We start from the raw sequence: 18,105 nt of genomic DNA, 5'->3' as shown, positions 1-18,105 counted from the left end.
AACTTTCATCAACTTCGATCGGTTCGTCGGGCTAGACGACGTCCGCGCGCTCGGGGCGGCGGCGCGGCGCGCATGGGGAACCCGGCGCCGGACCCGGTCGTCCTGCGCGGGCACGGCGCGGACGTGCAGTGCCTCGCGTTCGCGCGCCTGGACGACGCGCGATGCCTCCTCTCCGGGCGCGTCCTCCGCCCTCGCGCGTCCGTCTCTCCCCCGTGCAAAGTCCTTAAGGATCGGCGTTCACCACGCGAACGCGGTCGTATGGAGACCAGTCTCTCGTCGTCGTCGCGCCGCGCGATCGATCGATCGATGCGCGACCTTCTATACACTGGTCCCCATACGACCGCGTTCGCGTGGTGAACGCCGATCCTTAAGGACTTTGCCCGGCGTCTCTCTCCGTCCATCCGCGACCCCCCGCGCGTCGCCGACGTCTCCCTCCCTCCTTCCCTCCCTCCCTCCCTCTCTCTCCAGGGACAGCAACGGCGACGTCGTCGCGTGGGACCTCACGACGCGCCGCCCTGCGTGGCGGACGCGCGCGCACACGCCGTCGTCCGGGACGCTCGCGGTGGCCCTCGCGCCGTCGTCGTCGTCGTCGTCGTCCTCCTCGGAGACGTCCTCGTCCGCGGCGTCCGTGCTGAGCCAAGGGCGCGACGGGACGCTGAAGTGCTGGCGCGCGCCGCCGTCGTTCGCGTCGGCGTCGTCGGCGTCGCCGAGCGCGGCGACGCCCGCGGACGCGACGTGGACCGCGAGCACGGGGGCGTACCACTTCTGTAAGTTCGCCGTCGCCGCCGCGTCAGGCGGCGGCGGCGCGTCATCAGGCGCGTTCTATACACTGGTCCCCATACGACCGCGTTCGCGTGGTGAACGCCGATCCTTAAGGACTTTTCCCGGCGTGTCTCTGCGCCCACCCCACGCTTTCAATCCCCGCCATCGACGCCTTTCAACTCCACCTGACGCCTTTGAACTCCACCCTAACATTCGCTTGTATAGAACGGCCCTCATTCGCGGCGGCGGCGGCGGCGGAGACGTCGGGCGTCGACGTCCTGTGCCTTCCCTCCGCCTCCGGCGGCGAATGCGGCGGGCCGACGCTCGTGACGAAGCTCGTGATGCGCGGCGGCGCGGCGGCGGCGGAAGATGGAACGTCAACCGTCGCACACGAGAAGGGCGCGGGCGCGGTTATGGCGTTGAGTTTCGTCCCGAGACGCGGCGGCGACGACAGCGACGACGCGCGCCCGCCTCTGTTGCTCGCCGCGTACGAAGAAGGCACGGTCGCGCTGTGGGATCCGAACCGTCGCGCCGCAGCGAACGAAGAAAACGAAGACGAATCGCCGCTGTGGCGCGACAGAGTGCACGAAGACGCCGCGACGTGCGTCGCCGCGGACGCGGACGGCGCCGGGTTCGTCACCGGCGGCGCCGACGGCCGCGTGTGCGCGTTTAGTCTCGCCTTCGACGCCGCCGCCACTACTACGACGCCTACCGCCACGGTGACGATGCGGCACGCGCACGGGCCTTACACCCCGAGCGCTAACGTCGCGGATAGAGCGCGGTGGGGCGGTCGCGCCGCCGGCGCGGGCGTGAGCGACGTCGCGATTCGCGGGGACGGGAAGCTCGTCGCCGCCGCGTGCTGGTGCGTTCTATACACTGGTCCCCATACGACCGCGTTGGCGTGGTGAACGCCGATCCTTAAGGACTTTGCCCGGCGCTTCTCTCCGCCCACCCCTCGCTTTCAATCCCCGCCCTCGGCGCCTTTCAACTCCAACCGACGCCTTTCAACTCCACCCCGACGTCGCTTTGTATGGAACGACCTCCAGGGACGGCCGCGTGCGGGTGTACGCGTATCGAGGGAAGACACCGAAAACGCTCGCGTCTTTGGCGTTTCATTCTGACGTCGTCACGTCCGTGGCGTTCGCTGGGGTCGGCGGGGGGGAGGACGACGGCGGGGGGGTGTTGGCGTCCGCGTCGAGGGACGGCTGCGTCGCGTTGTGGCCGGTGTTTCCGACGGCGGGAAAGTGATGATGAGCGCGCGTCCAGTCTCAGCACCGCACGCGCGCACGCACGCGAGAAGAGAAAAGAATGGATAGACGCGTGTCTCCGCCCAGTCCGCGACCACGCCGGCTCGTCGTCACCGCGCGTCGCGCGATGCTCGCGTCCCTGCGTCCCGCGCTGCTCGCGCGCCTCGGCGTCCGCGCGGCGACGCCCGCCGCGTCTTCGCGCGCGGCGGCGATCGGTGGACGCGCCGCTCGACGCGGGTGGACGACGACGACGACGACGACGACGACGACGACGACGCGCGGACGCGCGTCGCATCGTCGCGGCGGACGACGGCTGACGACGACGGTCGCCGCTAAGGGCGGCAAGGGCAAGGACAAGGATCCCCCGCGAGCGTCCGGACTCCTCTCCGGCGTGCACCCCGACTCGCTCGTCGCGTGCGCGAGCATCGCGGAGCGCGCGGAGGCGGCGTCGGACGCGTGGAGCGTGCACGTCACGCCGTTCCTCGACCCCGCGCTCGCGGCGGACGCGCTCGCCGTCGTGGGGCGCATGGCGGACGTGGACGCGAGGCCGTGGGGCGGATACGACCGCGCGGAGCGCGTGCGCCTCGTCATCGGACGCGCGGAGGTGTTGGACGCGCCGCCGGCGTCGGAGGGCGACGAGCGGCGAGGGGTCGGGTCGTCGTTCGCGGAGCTGTCGGGCGACGACACGGCGTCAGGTGCGTTTCAGCATACAAACGTTTTTCACCCATCGCCCGGTTTCAACACTTGATCGTGTCTCCTTTCAACTGACCCGTGAACTTTTTTTGTACGGAACGACCCTCAGGCGCGGCGGTCGTCGCGCTGTTGCAAGTCTCCGGCAACTTCATGTTCGACGCCGCGGACCACCGCGACTTCCTCGGCGCGGTGCTCGGGACGGGGATCGAGCGCGACAGGGTCGGGGACATCTTGGTTCAGGGCGAGCGAGGCGCGCAGGTGCTCGCCACGCCGGAGATGGCGACGTTTTTATCGCAGGCGCGTCCCGTTTGTATGATGGCACTGGTTCCCATATGACCGCGTTCGCGTTGTGAACTTCATTCCTTAAGGACTTTCTCCCTCGCGCCATACGGTCCCCGCGCGACCGCATCGGCGCGGCGCACGCCGTTCCTCGAGGAGTTTCTTCGCCCGGCGTCTCTCTCCGCCCACCCCTTGGCGGTTTCAACGCTCGACGTCGATGCGTTTCAACTCCATATGACGCCTTCGAGCCCCACCCCGACGTCGCCTCGCGTGGTCAATTCAATCGCGCGCAGGCGTTGACGTCGGTGCGCAGCGTCCCCGTCGCGTGCGCGGCGGCTCCGCTCTCCGACCTGCGCGTCCCGCCCCCGCGCGTGGACGCGTTCAACAGCGTCGAGGCGTCGATGCGCTTAGACGCGATCGCGTCCGCGGGGTTCAGAATGTCGCGGAGCAAGATGTCGGACCTCGTGACGTCGGGCGCGGTGCGCGTGAACTGGAGGGAGGGGTGAGACTGGTCCCCATACGACCCCGTTCGCGTGGTGCACGCCGTTCCTTAAGGACTTTTCCCGTCGTCACTCTTCACCCGCGCTTCCCTTTCAACGTTTGACCGGTAAGACGTTCGACTTACCGATCGCTTCACCCACGCAGGTGCAAGCCGAAAACCGTCGTGGCGACCGGGGACGTGATCTCGCTGCGGGGGAAAGGGCGGGTCGAGGTGGGCGAGGTGGAGACGACGAAGAAGGGGAAATTTTCGGTGCAGTTGACGCGGTATTTATGACGCGATCCGCGACGACGTGCGCCGCGTGGTGTCGTAGCGACGATAGGTGGGGTATGTAGTATCCGTAGCCGCGGCGGCGAAAATATGACATCGTCAGCGTCAGCGCGCGAGACCAAATGAGGTCTCAACTCGACAACCCTGAAATTCGCTCGCGTCACACGCGCCCGCGCGGCCTCCGCGCGAGGTCGATTCACGCCTCGCGCCGCGCTCGAGGACGCGCGACGCCGCCGCGCGCGTCGGACTCGGCGCGGGAGTCGCGGTCGCGACCGAAGCCCGCTCGCGGCGGACGAGGAAACGCGGAACGGACTGGGAGATCGATCGCGCGCGTCCGTCGCGTTTCGACGACGGCGGCATGCCGAACCCCTCCGTCGTCCTCGCGACCGCGGGATACGACCACACCGTCCGCTTCTGGGAGGCGACGCGCGGGATCTGCTATCGCACGCTGCAGTACGCGGACTCGCAGGTGAACAAGCTCGAGATCACGCCGGACAAGCAGTACCTCGCGGCCGCGGGGAATCCGCACGTCAGGCTCTACGAAGGTGCGCGCGTCTACCGCGCGCGTCTCGCGCGACAGACACTCGTTCACCGCGCGCCCGCCGTCGTCGCTCTTCGCCCCCCCCGGTGGGCGACTCCCTCACGACGCCGACCTTTCCGTTCCCGTTTCCGTCACTTCACCCGTGAGACGCCCTCGTCTGACCGACGCGACGCGTCCTCTCGACGCTCTTCGATCCTCCCTCTCGACGCGTAGTCCACACGAGCAACCCGCAGCCGGTGACGTCGTACGACGGGCACTCCGGAAACGTCAACGCGGTCGGGTTCGAACGCGAGGGGCGGTGGATGTACAGCGGCAGCGACGACGGGACGGTGAAGATCTGGGACCTGCGCGCGGGGGGGTACCAGCGAGAGTACGAGAGCAGAGGCGCGGTGACGTGCGCGGCGTTGCACCCGAATCAGGCGCGTCCCGTTATCGCACTGGTCCCCATACGACCGAGTTGGCGTGGTGAACGCCGATCCTTAAGGACTTCGCCCGGCGACTCTCTCCGCCCAGGGTCCCTCGGTTTCGATCCCGACGCGCGCGCCGCGACGCCTTTCGACTCCGCCTGACGCCTTTGAACTTCACCCCGACGTCGCGTCGCGTGACCCTCGACCCTTCACCCTCGACCCTTCACCCTCGACCCTCGTCCTCAGACGGAACTCATCAGCGGCGACCAGCACGGCAACGTCCGCGTCTGGGACCTCACCGCGAACGCGTGCAGCTGCGAGCTCGTCCCGGAGGTTGGCAGCGCGATACGAAGCGTCTCCATCGCGAGCGACGGGTCGTTGGTCGTCGCCGCGAACAGCACGGGGACGTGCTACGTGTGGAAGCTCCGCAGAGGCGCGAAGACGACGGCGCACTTCGAGCCGTTACACAAGGTGTGTTCATATTTGCACTGGTCCCCATACGACCGCGATGGCGTGGTGAACGCCGTTCCTAAAGGACTTTTGCCATCGCATCTCTCCGCCCACCCCTCGCTTTCAATCCCGACACACCTCGACGCCTTTCAACTCCGCTTCTGACGCCTTTCAACTCCACCCCGACGTCGCTTTGTATGGAACGGCCCTAAGCTCAACGCGCATCCCAACGCGTACGTGCTCAAGTGCTTGCTCTCGCCGGACTGCCGGCTGCTCGCGACGACGAGCAGCGACAAGACGGTCAAGCTGTGGAACCTGGACGGGTTCAAGCTCGAGCGCGTGCTGGAGGGGCATCAGAGGTGGGTGTGGGACTGCGTGTTTAGGTGCGTTCTATACACTGGTCCCCGTACGACCGCGTTGGCGTGGTGAACGCCGTTTCTTAAGGACTTTGCCCGGCGCTTCTCTCCGCCCACCCCTCGCTTTCAATCCCCGCCCTCGGCGCCTTTCAACGCCAACTGACGCCTTTCAACTTCACCCCGACGTTCGCTCGTATGGAACGACCCTCAGCGTCGACGCGGCGTATTTAGTCACGGCGTCGAGCGACACGACGGCGCGGCTGTGGGACTGCGCGAGCGGGGAGGCGATACGCGTGTACAGCGGGCATCACAAGGCTGCGGTGTGCTGCGCGCTGAACGACAGCGCGGTGGACGCGTGAGGGGGGATGTGGTGGGGGGGAGGATGTAGCCGAACGTATATATACTAGTTGTTGTACCACGAGCTCTCAGAGATTTTTTCTTCAAGTCGCCGACCAGACGGCCCTCTCAGCTCGCCGGCGCGTCCTTCTCGAGGCGGGTTCGGGTTCGTGCGATCGACGTTTCTTCGGTCGACCGATCGAGGCGCTCGCGTTCGCGCGATCACGGCCTCTCCCTTCGGCCCGCCGTCGCCGGCTCGAGTCGTCGAGATAACGCGCGCGCGCGCACGGGGTGCGGCGGCGCGGCGGGCGCGACGTCGACAGGAAGGATGGGAAGGGTCGCGCGCCGCACGTCCGCGCTGTGCCTCTTCCCCTTCCGCGCCGCCGCGACGGACTCGCGGTCGCCGTCGCCGCCGCGGTCGACGTCTTCGCCGCCGCGCGCGGAGGACGCGTCGCGCGACGAGAACGCGGGGCGCGGGCTCGGGGAGGGGAGAGGGGGCGCGGCGTCGCCCTCGGACGCGGCGCGCGACGACGACGACGGCGACGGCGACGGCGACGGCGACGGCGACGACTGCTGGTGGGCGCGCGACGTCTCGCGGCGCGGCGGCGCGGGCGTCGCGTCCGCGGCCGCGGCGCTGCGCGCGCGGCTCGAGCGCGACGACGCGGAGGACGACGACGGCGCGAGGGACGCGGACGAAGGCGAGCGGGCGCGCGCGCGGCGCGCCGGTCGGTCCGGAATAAAAAATGCAAACGCGCGCGCGGTCGCGGGAGCCGGAGACGACGACGGCGGAGGCGGCGTCGAGCGCGTCCACGCCGCGCTCGCGGACGTCGTCCGCGCCGCGGCGACGGAGCGCGACGCGGTGACGCGCATGGAGATCGTGTGCGGCGGCGTGCTCTCGCTGTGCGACGCGCTGGTGTCCGCGGAAGACGCCGCCGCCGCCGACGCCGGCGGCGGCGGCGGCGATCCTCCGCTCGGATCCCACCTCGTTCGCCGACTCGCGCGCGCCGACGGCCTCGACGCGCACGTCCAAGACCAGTGCTCGTACGCGTACGACGACGCGGTGCGGACGGTGGATCACTTCGTGGACGGACGACGACAGCGCGTGTGGGGCAGCGCGAAGGTCGCTGCGGGTGCGCCGCCCGCCCCATTTTTTTGTTTGTTTTCTTTTGGTTTTTTTTTGGCGTTCCGCGCCCCGACCCTCCCCCCTCCTCATCCTCTTCCTCTTCTGCAGCGCCCACCTGCGCGCTCGTCGGGTCCACGCTGGTGATCGACCTGCCACCGCCGCCGCCGCCGCCGCCGGACGACCCGCCGAGGGCGGACGGCGACGCCGTTCGCGAGGGGTGTTACATCGAACTCGGCGGCGCCGGCGGGCACCCTGATTTTCTCCGACGCGTCCGCGGCGTCGACGTCGACGCCGACGCCGACGCCGACGCCGACGCCGGCGGCGGGCCGGTCGCGACCGATGAAGTGTACGCGTTCAACCTCCCGAGCGTCCGCGTCGGCGGGTTCTTGAAAGGGAAATTCCCGCGCGCGTCGCTGCGCGGACGGGTCACGGTGACGTGCGAGAAGACCGCGACGGAGGCGACGATCGATTTCCGTCGGCGGCGCGTCGGCGGATGCGTTCGACGCGGCGGCGAGGCGCGCAGCCTGCTCCTCGGCGCGAGCGGCGGAAACGCATACGCGTCGACCGTTTCATCATCGAACACCACCGCGGACGACGACGCGGACGGCGGCGGGTGCCGGGAGGAGGTGAAGGTTCGAGCGATTAAGACGGCGTCGACGGCGCGACGCGGCGGCGGCGGCGGCGGCGGCGTCTCGATCGCTCGCGGGTTGCGAAACCCGCGCGCCATGACGTGCGCTCGGCTGTGGCACGCGATCGCGGACGCGACGCACGGCGCTCGCCTCGGCGCGCTCGGCGACTCCGCGCGCGCGCGCGTCGTGCGACCGCTCGCGCCTCCCGCGGCGGTCGTGCAGAGAGGCGAGGGGTGCGGGCTGCTCGGTCAGCTCTCGGGTGCATTCTATACACTGGTCCCCATACGACCGCGTTCGCGTGGTGAACGCCGTTTCTTAAGGACTTTTGCCGTCGTTTCTCTCCGCCCACCCCTCGGTCTCAATCCCCGCCCTCGGCGCCTTTCAACTCCAACTGACGCCTTTCAACTCCACCCCGACGTTCGCTCGTATAGAACGACCCTCAGACGGCGGCGAAGAAAACGGCGGCGGCGACGAAAACGGCGGTGGCGGGCGGCGGCGGCGGATGATGCGCTACGAGACCGCGCTCTTGCTGACGACCGCGGCGCCGGCGGACGCGGCGCCGCCGCTGCCGAGGCACTGGTCGCCGATGAAAGCCCCGGCGAGGCGGCCGCGGTAGTCGTCTCGGCCGTCGGTAGGGTGGTTCGCGAAGAAATGCGCGCGCGCCCGTCTGATCCGGGATGCGAATCGTCGCGGAAAGTGTCTTGTCAATAATAAGTTTCCAGAGCCTTCGAAGAACGCCGCGATCGCACTCGTCCCCGCGCGCGCCCTCCCCCGCGACGCCCCCCCGCCCCCCCCCCGCGCGATATCGACGCGATACGGCACGGATGGAGTACCACGAGTGGAACCAAGACACGAACGGCGAAGTCCACGTCGAAATCCCGGTCGACTCCAACGTCAAGGGCAAAGACGTCGACTACGTCATGAACGGCAAAGAGCTATCGATCGGCGTGCGCGGGCACCCCAAGTACTTCGACAAGGAGGCGCTGACAAACACGTGCTTCGTGGACGACTCGTACTGGGAGATCGACACTAACGAGAAAGGGCTGAGGGTCGTGCGCGTGGTGCTGAAGAAGTGTTCGCCCGTCCCGTGGGAGTTTCTCCTCAAGCGCGACGACGTGCCTCCGGACGTGACCTTCACGGACAGATGCTTCTTCGACGTCACCGCGGACGGCGAGCCGCTCGGGCGCGTGACGTTCGGTCTCTACGGGAACACGACGCCGAAGACGTGCGATAACTTTAAGCACCTGTGCCTCGGCGATAAGGGCGCGACGGCGGACGGGAAGACGCCGCTGGCGTACAAGGGGTCGGGCTTCCACCGCGTCATTCCGCATTTCATGTGCCAGGGCGGCGACTTCACCAACGGCGACGGCACCGGCGGCGAGTCCATCTACGGCGAGAAGTTCGACGACGAAAACTTCAAGGTGAAACACACCAAGCCGGGTCTGTTGTCCATGGCGAACGCGGGCCCTGGGACGAACGGCTCGCAGTTTTTCATAACCACCTCGGAGACGCCGCATCTCGACGGGAAACACGTCGTCTTCGGCGAGGTGATCGAAGGGTACGAAGACGTCGTGAAGGCGATGGAAAAGTTCGGCAGCGGGGGGGGGAAGACGAGCAAAACGCTCGTGATCGCGGACTGCGGCGTGCTGTGATCGGTCAGCGAGGGAGAAGGATAGGAGAGAGACCCGACCGCTTTGAGCGGGCGCGGGCGCGGGCGCGATTGAAAGAAAACAAACGTAATAATTCATTCGTCGACGTCGTCGGCGAACTAAACGCGCTCCTCCGAAATCACAAAACGTCATCACGCGCCCGCCTTCGCCGCCTTGAAATCTTCGCGGAGGGATTTGTACCGCTCGAAACACTGCTTCGCGTCCTTCCCCGGGACGCACGCCGCGATCTGCTTCCATCGCTCCGAGTCCTTCATCGCGTCACTCTTCGGCACCGCCTCGATGGCGCGCGCGAGGAACCCGCGCTGCTCTTCGCTCCACCCGTGTTGATCCTGAGGGGAGGGGGGTTAGGGTTTGGGGTTTGTGGTTTGTGGTTTAGGATTTCGCGTGCGCGTCGGTCGGCGCGGAGTTTGGGCGCGAGAGAGCACAGTGCGGCACAGGGCGTCCGCGCACCAGGTTCTTGACGGCGACGTCCGTGAACGCGTGCTCGCGCGTCGTCGCCGCGTCCGTCACCTCGGCGCTGCCCTTCTTATCCCTCGCGCTCTTGAAGTTGTCGTAATCCGCGCCGGAAGGTTTCACGCCCAGCTACGCGTAGGGTCACGCGAACGATGCAACGCGTTGGAATGAATACGATGTCATCTCGGTTATTAATAAGTTATGATTAAAAGAGCGGCGCCGCGCGCGCAGTCGCGACTCGTCGGAGACGATGAAAAATAATACGTTCGGCGATCGGACGACGCGACGCGGACGGCGATGGGAAGTTAAAGCCCTGCCTTGTATCGAACCATCACCTCCTTCGCGGTCCGCGCGCGCGGCCCGTGCTCGGTCAGATATTCCCCCACGCGCTCCCAGCGTTCCTTCGTCCCCATCGGAAACTTCTGGTTGCACGCCTTGTCCAGAAGCTTGAGCTCGTCCTCGTCATCCCACGGCTCCGACTTCGCCGCCCCGCCCCCGTCCGAGGACGCCTTCTCTGCGGCGACGCGTTTCGCAGCCTCCTCCGCAGCCTGCTTCCTCGCGTCGCTCTTCGCGCTCTCGATCCCCGCGAGGGCTTTGCACAGCCCCTCGACGACGACGCCGGCGTCGGCGCCCTCCGCGGCGTCGCACAGCGTCTTGATCGCGTCGAAGCTCAGCGCGCCGCAAAGCTCCTCGACGTCCTCCTCCCCAGGGTGCCCGACCCACCCTTCCGCGGTCGATGCGATCTCGCGCAGGCGCGCCTTCTCCTTGCGCAGCGCCTTCTTCTGCTTCTCGAGCTCCTTCTTCGCGTTCGCCTTGGCGAGCTTGTCGTCCTCCGCGGCTTTGGGTGGAGTTGAAAGGCGTCAGATGGAGTTGAAAGGCGTCGAGGGCGGGGATTGAAAGCGGGGGGTGGGCGGAGAGACACGCCGGGAAAAGTCCTTAAGGATCAGCGTTCACCACGCCGACGGGGTTGTATGGGGACCAGTGTGTGGAACGCACCTTTGGCGGCGGCGGCGGCGGCGGCCTCCGCCTCCTTCTTCGCCGCCTCCTCCGCCTCTCGCCTCCCCGCGCCCTTCGCGTGCTTCTTCGCCTCGCGCGCCTCCTTCTCCTCGAGCTTCTTCTTGATCACGCGCGGGTCCGCAGCCTCCGCGCGCTCCACGAACGTCTTGATCTTCTTCGTGTCCAGCTTCTTCTCCTTTTCGCGTTTCGCCTTGTTTTCGCGTTCCATCTCTCGACGCGCGTAGCGGTCCTCCGCCTGCTCGAGATCCTCCTCGTCGTTCGCGGGGAACTCTCTCCAGGACTTGAACTTGGCCCAGAACTCGTACATCTTTCGCACCCTCTCGAACGGCGCGTCCGGGTCCGCCTCGATGAACTTGTTCGCGTCTTGCTTCCCGTCGAAAAACATGGCGAGCGATTTAAACGCGGGAACGGCGACGTCGAAAAACGTCTCCGGGCTCAGATCGCTCGGCAGCTTCGTCGGCGGCGCGTCCACGGAGTCGTACTCGCGACGGCGCTTCGTGTCCGTCAGCGTCTCGAGCGCGAGCTGCAGGTTCTTGAACCGCGCCTCGATCTTCTCCTTGTCCTCCTCGCTCGCGTTGGCGACGCCGCACTTGTCCGGATGCAGCCACAGCGATCGCCGCTTGTACTCGTCGCGGATCTGCTTCTCGGTCGCCAGGTAGCGCTCGCGGCCGAGGCCGATGACGTCGTACAGGTCCGGCCACTCCCTGTTCCCGACGCGGATGAGCTCCTTCGGACCTTTGTACGACGCGTCGTTCTCCTGCGACTCCGGGTCGTCGTTCTCGATCGCTCCGAACGACGCGACGGAGCCGCGGTTGCTCAGCGGCGTGGACGGCGTCCGCTCTGCTCGGAGCTTCGCGGCCGCCTTGGCTTCCGCCTTGGCCGCGGCCGCGGCGATGTCGTCCGCGGAGAGGAGCCCCGCGGCGCGCATCGCCTTCTCGTGGAACTTTCTCCCCGCGGGCTCCGCGGTCATTCGCCCCTCGCCGGAGACGGGCGAGACGCACGCGGACACGACCTCCGCGCCGCCGGGCGGGACGAGCGCGGGGTCGTACGCGATGCGGAGCGTCGTCAGCGACGCGGTGAGCTCCGCGAGCGTCGCCATCGCTTTCGTCGGGTCGGGTCGAGTGCGGTGCGGTGCGATGCGAGACGCGCTGCCTGCGGCGGGCGACGACGCGGGGACGCGGCGGCGCGGGCGGGCGGGAATGGCGCGAAGGCGTTTCGAAGCGGCGGCGCAGATCGATCTCGGCGCGGGAACGTCGGGCGGAGAATCGCCCGCGCGCGGGGTCGATTTGATCGGTGGTTTCTCTTTGAAATCGACGGACGCGGCGATCGCGGCGTTCAAACGCCAGATTTTGCCTTTCAACCATCGATCAACAAACTCGAGCATCTTCCGGGTCGAACTCTCGAACGCGCGTCGAGATAGACTATCATCGAGCGCGGCGCGTCGACGCGATCATGGACTATTTTGCATCGTTTCGCATTTCGAAAGTAGTACTGTACGCATCGAATCTCACGTCGCGTCGCCGTCCGCGACGACCGCGCGGCCGACGACGACGTCGCCGTCGCCGCACCGCGTGCTTATGAACATGTCGAACGCCTCGCCGCCGCCTTCGCCTTCGCCTTGGCCGCGCGCGTTCTCGCGCTCGAAGTGGAGGACGTGCGTCGCGCCCGCGAACGTCGCGACGAGAGCGTTCGCGTCCGGCGGCGTCGCGACGTTCGATGCGCTCCCCGAAACGCTCGATACCGAAGCGTTTCCGGCGGCGGGGACGAGCGTCCACGTCCCTCGCCCCCACGGCGTGCTCAACCTCCCATCCGTCTCGAACGCGAACGGCGTGATGCCCGCCCAGGACCAGTTCGAATGTTTCGCGATGAAAACGCCCATAGCACTGGCGTTTATTTCAGCCGCGGTGAACGTCGACGCGGCGGCGGCGTTCGCGCCGGCGGCGCACAGCCGCGCGTCCCGCGCCGCTTTTTCCGCCTCCTCCGCGGCTTCTCCCTTCGATCTCACCCCGACGCCGTCGCTCCACGCGTTCATCCCGGCGACGTCGCCGTCCAGGTAGTAGTCGTACACGGCTTCCAGACGTTTCACTTCGCGCGCGTGGTACGACAGCCGCACCGCGACCGGCGCGTGCTTCGCGCGGTCCTTGAAATGCGCGTCTTTGCGTAAAAATCGAAACGCGAGTTTGCTGTTCGCGAAGCACAAGTAATTGAGCGTGCGCTTCATCGCCCCGGGGGAGGTGTACGCCCCGTGCGAAGGCAGGTACATCGCCTCGTTGAACGCGAGATGCTCAGCGTCCGCGTCGGCATCGTGTCGTTTCGAATTCCCACCGCGTCGTTTCGAATTCCCGAGGATCCGCGACGCCACCAACTCGGCCAACGCGACGGATTCCATCGTCGGTCGCGCGAACGCGAACCCCGGATCTACGCTCAACACCCTCCCGCCGTGGACGTACCGCGACCAGTCCATGTCCGGGTCGTCCACGACGTGATCGTACCCGTACGCGGTCGTGTCGTCCCACCCGTCCGAGAGCGCCTCGATATCCGCGTCGCGGTAGAAGTAAGACGACGGGTCGCGAAGCAGCGCGGTGGCCGGATCGATCAGAAGCGCCGAGCGCCCCGTCGACAGCGCGATCGCGGCGACCCGCCACTTCATCGCGAGCTTTAGCTTTAGCTTTAGCTCACCCCCGCCGTTCTCGGTATCGGTCTCGGTCTCGGCGACGCGCACGACGGTCGACCCGAGCCCGAGCTCGGTCGCGAGCGTCGCCGCGGCGGCGGCGGCGGCGACGACGACGACGCGATCGGCGAGGCGCAACCGCGCGAACCCGCGCGTCGCGAGCGTTCGAAGCGCTTCGAGATCTCTTCCGTCCGCGGCGACGATGAAGATGGGCGACTCGGCGTCGCCGACGACGCGCGAGAGCGCGTCGCACGTCGCCTTCGTCAACGCGTCGCCGCCGCCGCCGCAGACGCGAGCCGCGTTCGACGACGGAACGACGTGTAACGCTCGCGGCGTCAACTTAGGTGCGTTCCATACGAGCGAACGTCGGGGTGGAGTTGAAAGGCGTCAGTTGGAGTTGAAAGGCGTCGCGGGCGGGGATTGAAAGCGAGGGACCCTGGGCGGAGAGATGTGCCGGGCAAAGTCCTTAAGGAATGGCGTTCACCACGCGAACGCGGTCGTATGGGAACCAGTGTATAGAACGCGCCTCTTTCCCGACGGCCCCGCCCCACGGCTTCGCGGGCGCGCAGTGCGCGACGTCGTCGCTTCCTCGCGCCGCGAGCCGCTCGAACGACAGCGAGACTCTCGCGCGGGTCCCCCCCGTTTGGTCGCCCTCCGTGACGTGCTCGCCCCACGCGCCCGCGGCGCCCGCGGTCCACTTCTTCGAGCTCGCGACGCCGTCGTTCACCGCGTGTCTGTGCTTCCGCTCGAGCTCCGCCACGGTCTTCGGGTCCTTCCCGCACCCGACGAGGCACGGCTCGAACGCGCGGAGCGTGCCCCCGGGGGCGTAGTACGCCGCCGCGTTCTTCATCTTGTTCGCCTTGTCCGTGTGATAGTTCGCGTGCATGGCAACGGGAACGTGCTTCTCTTTGCGCAGCGCCGGCGAGTGGCGAATCACTCGCGTCATCACCTTGGAGTTCACGAAACAGAGCGGGTCCATGACGCGGATCGACGCCCCGGACGTGAGGTGCGCGTCCCTGGACGGGAACCACAGCTCGAGGTTGTACCCGGCCTGGTCCCAGAGGTTCGGTTCCGTGTTCATGCGGTGCTCCATGATCGTCATCAGACGAAACGAGTTATGGGTCGCGGAGACGTACCTGAGGGGCGGAGTCGAAAGGCGTCAGAAGCGGAGTTGAAAGGCGTCGAGGCGTGTCGGGATTGAAAGCGTGGGACCCTGGGCGGAGATAAATGACGGGAAGTAAAGTCCTCGAGGAACTGCGTGCACCACGCCAACGCGGTCGTATGATATGGGGACCATTGTGAGGAGAACAGAACACACGACACGCACCACATGCCGCTGTTCAACGCGGCGACGCGAAACGCCTTGGCGCGTCTCCGCCCGCCCGCGCCCATCGCCGGGTCGTCCACCTGATCCATCCACCCGTGCGCCGTTTCGCCGTCCCAACCGTCGCTCATGCTCTCCACGTCGTGGTCTCGGTACAGAAACGGGAACGGGTTCTGCACGTACATCACGTCCGTGTCCGTGAGAAGCACGGAGCACCCGACGCCGACGAACTCTTTGATGATCGTAAACTTCAACGCGCTCACCTTGTGGCTCCCTGTCGCGCCCTTCTCGTTCTTCACCCTGTACCGCGGCACCTTCATCGCGGCGAGCTGGTCGTGAAGGACGTCGTCCAGGGTCACGACGAGGAAGTTCGGCACCGGCAGCTTCTTGATCGCGTCGACGAACGCGTACACGCCGGGCGCGCGCGAGTCCGCGACGGCGACCAGAACCTCTTTTTGTATCGCCGTCTTCCTCAGGAGCTCGCACAGGACCTCGTGCCCGTCGCAGTTCACGGGCCACGCGACGGTTGACGTTCCATCTTCCTCTTCGTCTTCTCCTCCTCCTCCTCCCCCAATGCGATCGAGCGCGCGCGGCGCCGCGATCCCCGGCATCGGCCGCCGCGGCTCGCAGCCGAGATGCGGCGGCGCGAACGGATCCGGGTAGACGAGGTCCAGGGGGTCGACGACGACCGCGCCGCCGGCCGGGGCTGGGTCGGTCCGCGGGAGCGCGGACGACGACGACGACGACGACGACGACGACGACGACGCGTTCGAGGACGACGATGCGTTCGAGGACGACGTGGGGAGGGATGCGACCGACGACGCCGCCGACGACGCCGACGCCGACGCCGACGCTGACGCCGACGCCGCGTCCCCGACGACCGCGGCGGAGCGACCGCTTCGACGACGGTCGAATCGGAAACGATCACCTCCTCGGTGGCGATCTCGCCAGAAGCGACCGTGGAAGACGTCGCCGCTGACGTACGTCCCCTTGTGGTTGCTCTCCGCGTGCCTGTGGTCGAGGTAGTTCCGAATCGACGCGATGATCACGCCGAGGAGGAGCCCCGCGACGATCGGCCGCCGCACGCCGCGTCCCGAGACCGCCCGCATCCTCGCGCGTCCGCGCGGGCTCAGCCTTCCTCCTCCCTCTTCCGCTCGCTGCGCTATCGCTATCGTATGCCTCCTCGCTATCCGCCGCTCGAGACGCCGCGGCTTCACTTGAGCGAGTTCTTGAACCCGTGCCACAGCGAGTCGACCTGGCCGACGATGGAGTCCGAGCACCCGACCCAGAGCATGAACGCGCGCCGTCCGGTCTCGTGACTGATGGACCTGGGATGCACGCTTATCACGCCGCTTCGCTTCGCGACGCCGAGGAGCAGGCCGGTGATGACGAGCTGCTGCGCGACAGCCTTGATGAATCCCATGAGGATGACAGGCGGAAGACGGCGTGTGCGCGTGTGCGGGGAAGGTTGCGCGCGCGTCAGATCTGTTGAACGGGCCGTTGAGTTCTCTTCAAAAACAAAGTCTCGGCTGTCGTCGTGAACATCTTCTCTCTCCTGTACACGTACAAAGCGTCGTCCTACGCTACGTCTATGCTCCGTCGTCGTCGCTCGCTCGCTTTCGTCACACGTCCACGCGTCGTTTTTCCATCCACAGATCCAGTATCTCGAACCACCCGTCCACCAATCGCAAGGCGCCACGTCAGACGGAACCAAATCCTCCGTCGCTCACGCCGCCCACGTCCCCGCTCTCTTTTCCACGTCGTTTTTCCGACACGTCGAGCACGTCGGCGGCTTGCCTCCGATCACCGGCCTGAAGGGCACCTCGCACCTGCGCCCGCAGTTATCGCACGCGCCCTCGTGCACGGGCTGCCCTTTCTTCGAGTACGTGTTCTGGTGCCGCCCCGTGAACGCCCATCCCTCGAGCGTTTCTTTGGGTTCTTTGCGGCCGCGACGCGCGAGCGCGTCTTCGTCCTCCGCGTCGGCGTCGGCGTCGGCGCGCGCGTCGTCGTCGCTTCCTCGATTCCCCACGCCGAAGACGCGGTCGAAATCTCCCGAAGAGAGGCACCCGGTCGCGGCGGTCGACGATTCCGTGGCGTACGCGCCGAACCCGGGGCGCGAGGCGTCGTACCCGCCTTTGACGGACCCGCGCGACTGCTCTCTCCCGCCGCCGAGCTCCCATCGTTGACGTCGAAACGCGACGCTCTCGTCGTCGTAAAAGCCTGAGGGTATGTAATTTTACCCGTAGGGGTGGATTTAAGGGGCGCGTCGTCAGACGGAGTCGCGCGAGTCATCGAGGAGTGCGCGGAGAGAGACGCAGACGCGCGCGGGAAGTGACGTCCTCGAGGAACGGCGCGCGGAAACGCGGTCGACGCGGCGTCGCGGACGCCGGCGCGGTCGCGGAACTAAACGCTCATAGGAACGCGCCTTCGTACTTGACGACGTTCCCGGCGAGAAGCTCGTCGCGCGTGTCCAGGTCGTGCCACGCGTCGATCTCTATCACGGCGTAGTACTTCGGCGTGGCGTCCGCGGCGTTCGAGTGACCACCCGCTTGCTGCACGATGTGCTGGTGCTTCCAGTTCCGTCGGACGGTGACTGCGAGCGTCGCCGCGTTTGGTTTTTGGTTTTGGTTTTTGGTTTTTGGTTTTCATTCGGGGGCGCGTCATTTGGAGGGAGTTGAAACGCATCGACGTCGAGCGTTTAAACCGAGGGCTGGGCGGAGAGAAACGCACGCCGGGAGATAAAGTCCATCCTCAAGGATCGGCGTGCGCCGCGCGAACGCGGTCACATGGGGACCAGTGTAAGGAATACGCGCCTTTGCCGACGCGGCCGACGCCGACGTCGGCGACGAGTTCGCCGAGTTTCTTCGCGGCGGCGACGCGACGCGTGACGACGCCGTCGCCCTCGCGCGCCTCCTCCGTCGCGTCCAGGTCGACGTCCCGCGGGAGGTACTTCGCGACGAACGCGGAGGGGACGTTCGGGATGTTGATGTCGCACCGGATCTCTTCCTCCGCGTCGCCGAAAGTTTCCTCCTCCGCGACGCCGAAAGTTTCCTTCTCCTCCACCTCCACCTTTTGGTTTTCTTCGTCGTTCTCGGTTCGTTCGAACGCCGCGCCGTCGTCGTCCGCGCGCGCGTCGTCCGTCCCGCGCCGCGCGACGGACGCCCACGACGTCTTTTTCGGCGCCGCGATCGTCGCGGCGGCGGCGGCGGCGGCGGCGGCGGCGATCGCGTCCTCGATCCGCGGCGGCGGCGGCGGCGGCGGCGGCGGCGGCGTCGTCGTCGTCGTCGAGTCGCCCTCGGACGCGACGCCGCGCGGCGGCGGGTCCGGGAGGCGGCGGGACCGCGACGTCGTCGTCGCTCGCCGCGTCCGCCCACTCGA

General features: G+C 67.3%; 8 protein-coding genes across 8 annotated transcripts; 5 read left to right on the top strand and 3 right to left on the bottom strand.

Annotated features, from left to right (window-relative positions):
• Positions 1-72: 72 nt before the first annotated feature.
• Positions 73-2,010, top strand: MICPUCDRAFT_51884 (uncharacterized protein; the record flags this gene model as incomplete). The annotated part of the gene is made up of 4 exons (XM_003062200.1): positions 73-275; positions 469-848; positions 988-1,624; positions 1,809-2,010. 4 exons carry the CDS (start codon positions 73-75, stop codon positions 2,008-2,010), a joined length of 1,422 nt encoding a protein of 473 aa, XP_003062246.1.
• A 417-nt stretch (positions 2,011-2,427) lies between these two features.
• On the top strand, positions 2,428-3,756 carry MICPUCDRAFT_6221 (uncharacterized protein; the record flags this gene model as incomplete). Its single annotated transcript, XM_003062199.2, has 5 exons — positions 2,428-2,633; positions 2,705-2,724; positions 2,839-3,008; positions 3,275-3,483; positions 3,627-3,756. Coding segments are annotated over 5 exons (735 nt in total), but the record flags the coding sequence as incomplete, so codon positions are not given.
• Positions 3,757-4,108: 352 nt separating this feature from the next.
• On the top strand, positions 4,109-5,945 carry MICPUCDRAFT_70142 (uncharacterized protein; the record flags this gene model as incomplete). Its single annotated transcript, XM_003062198.1, has 5 exons — positions 4,109-4,295; positions 4,505-4,710; positions 4,945-5,169; positions 5,362-5,531; positions 5,716-5,945. The coding sequence occupies 5 exons, from the start codon at positions 4,109-4,111 to the stop codon at positions 5,861-5,863; spliced, it is 936 nt and encodes a 311-aa protein (XP_003062244.1). The 3' UTR covers positions 5,864-5,945.
• Positions 5,946-6,168: 223 nt separating this feature from the next.
• MICPUCDRAFT_51881 (uncharacterized protein) lies at positions 6,169-8,303 on the top strand (the record flags this gene model as incomplete). The annotated part of the gene is made up of 2 exons (XM_003062197.1): positions 6,169-6,970; positions 7,072-8,303. The coding sequence occupies 2 exons, from the start codon at positions 6,169-6,171 to the stop codon at positions 8,301-8,303; spliced, it is 2,034 nt and encodes a 677-aa protein (XP_003062243.1).
• A 209-nt stretch (positions 8,304-8,512) lies between these two features.
• Positions 8,513-9,244, top strand: MICPUCDRAFT_20826 (uncharacterized protein; the record flags this gene model as incomplete). The annotated part of the gene is made up of 1 exon (XM_003062196.1): positions 8,513-9,244. The coding sequence occupies one exon, from the start codon at positions 8,513-8,515 to the stop codon at positions 9,242-9,244; it is 732 nt and encodes a 243-aa protein (XP_003062242.1).
• A 149-nt stretch (positions 9,245-9,393) lies between these two features.
• On the bottom strand, positions 9,394-11,831 carry MICPUCDRAFT_42020 (uncharacterized protein; the record flags this gene model as incomplete). The annotated part of the gene is made up of 4 exons (XM_003061999.1): positions 9,394-9,591; positions 9,713-9,844; positions 10,045-10,553; positions 10,712-11,831. 4 exons carry the CDS (start codon positions 11,829-11,831, stop codon positions 9,394-9,396), a joined length of 1,959 nt encoding a protein of 652 aa, XP_003062045.1.
• Positions 11,832-12,186: 355 nt separating this feature from the next.
• MICPUCDRAFT_51877 (glycosyltransferase family 77 protein) lies at positions 12,187-15,836 on the bottom strand (the record flags this gene model as incomplete). The annotated part of the gene is made up of 3 exons (XM_003061998.1): positions 12,187-13,742; positions 13,897-14,539; positions 14,659-15,836. The coding sequence occupies 3 exons, from the start codon at positions 15,834-15,836 to the stop codon at positions 12,240-12,242; spliced, it is 3,324 nt and encodes a 1,107-aa protein (XP_003062044.1). The 3' UTR covers positions 12,187-12,239.
• A 104-nt stretch (positions 15,837-15,940) lies between these two features.
• On the bottom strand, positions 15,941-16,150 carry MICPUCDRAFT_51876 (uncharacterized protein; the record flags this gene model as incomplete). The annotated part of the gene is made up of 1 exon (XM_003061997.1): positions 15,941-16,150. One exon carries the CDS (start codon positions 16,148-16,150, stop codon positions 15,941-15,943), a length of 210 nt encoding a protein of 69 aa, XP_003062043.1.
• Between the last annotated feature and the right edge of the window lie 1,955 nt (positions 16,151-18,105).

Source organism: Micromonas pusilla (assembly GCF_000151265.4).
Source record: "Micromonas pusilla CCMP1545 genomic scaffold MICPUCscaffold_11, whole genome shotgun sequence".
Lineage (NCBI taxonomy): Eukaryota > Viridiplantae > Chlorophyta > Mamiellophyceae > Mamiellales > Mamiellaceae > Micromonas > Micromonas pusilla.
The sequence above is the reverse complement of the archived record's forward strand: the minus strand, read 5'-3'. Positions and strand labels throughout refer to the sequence as shown.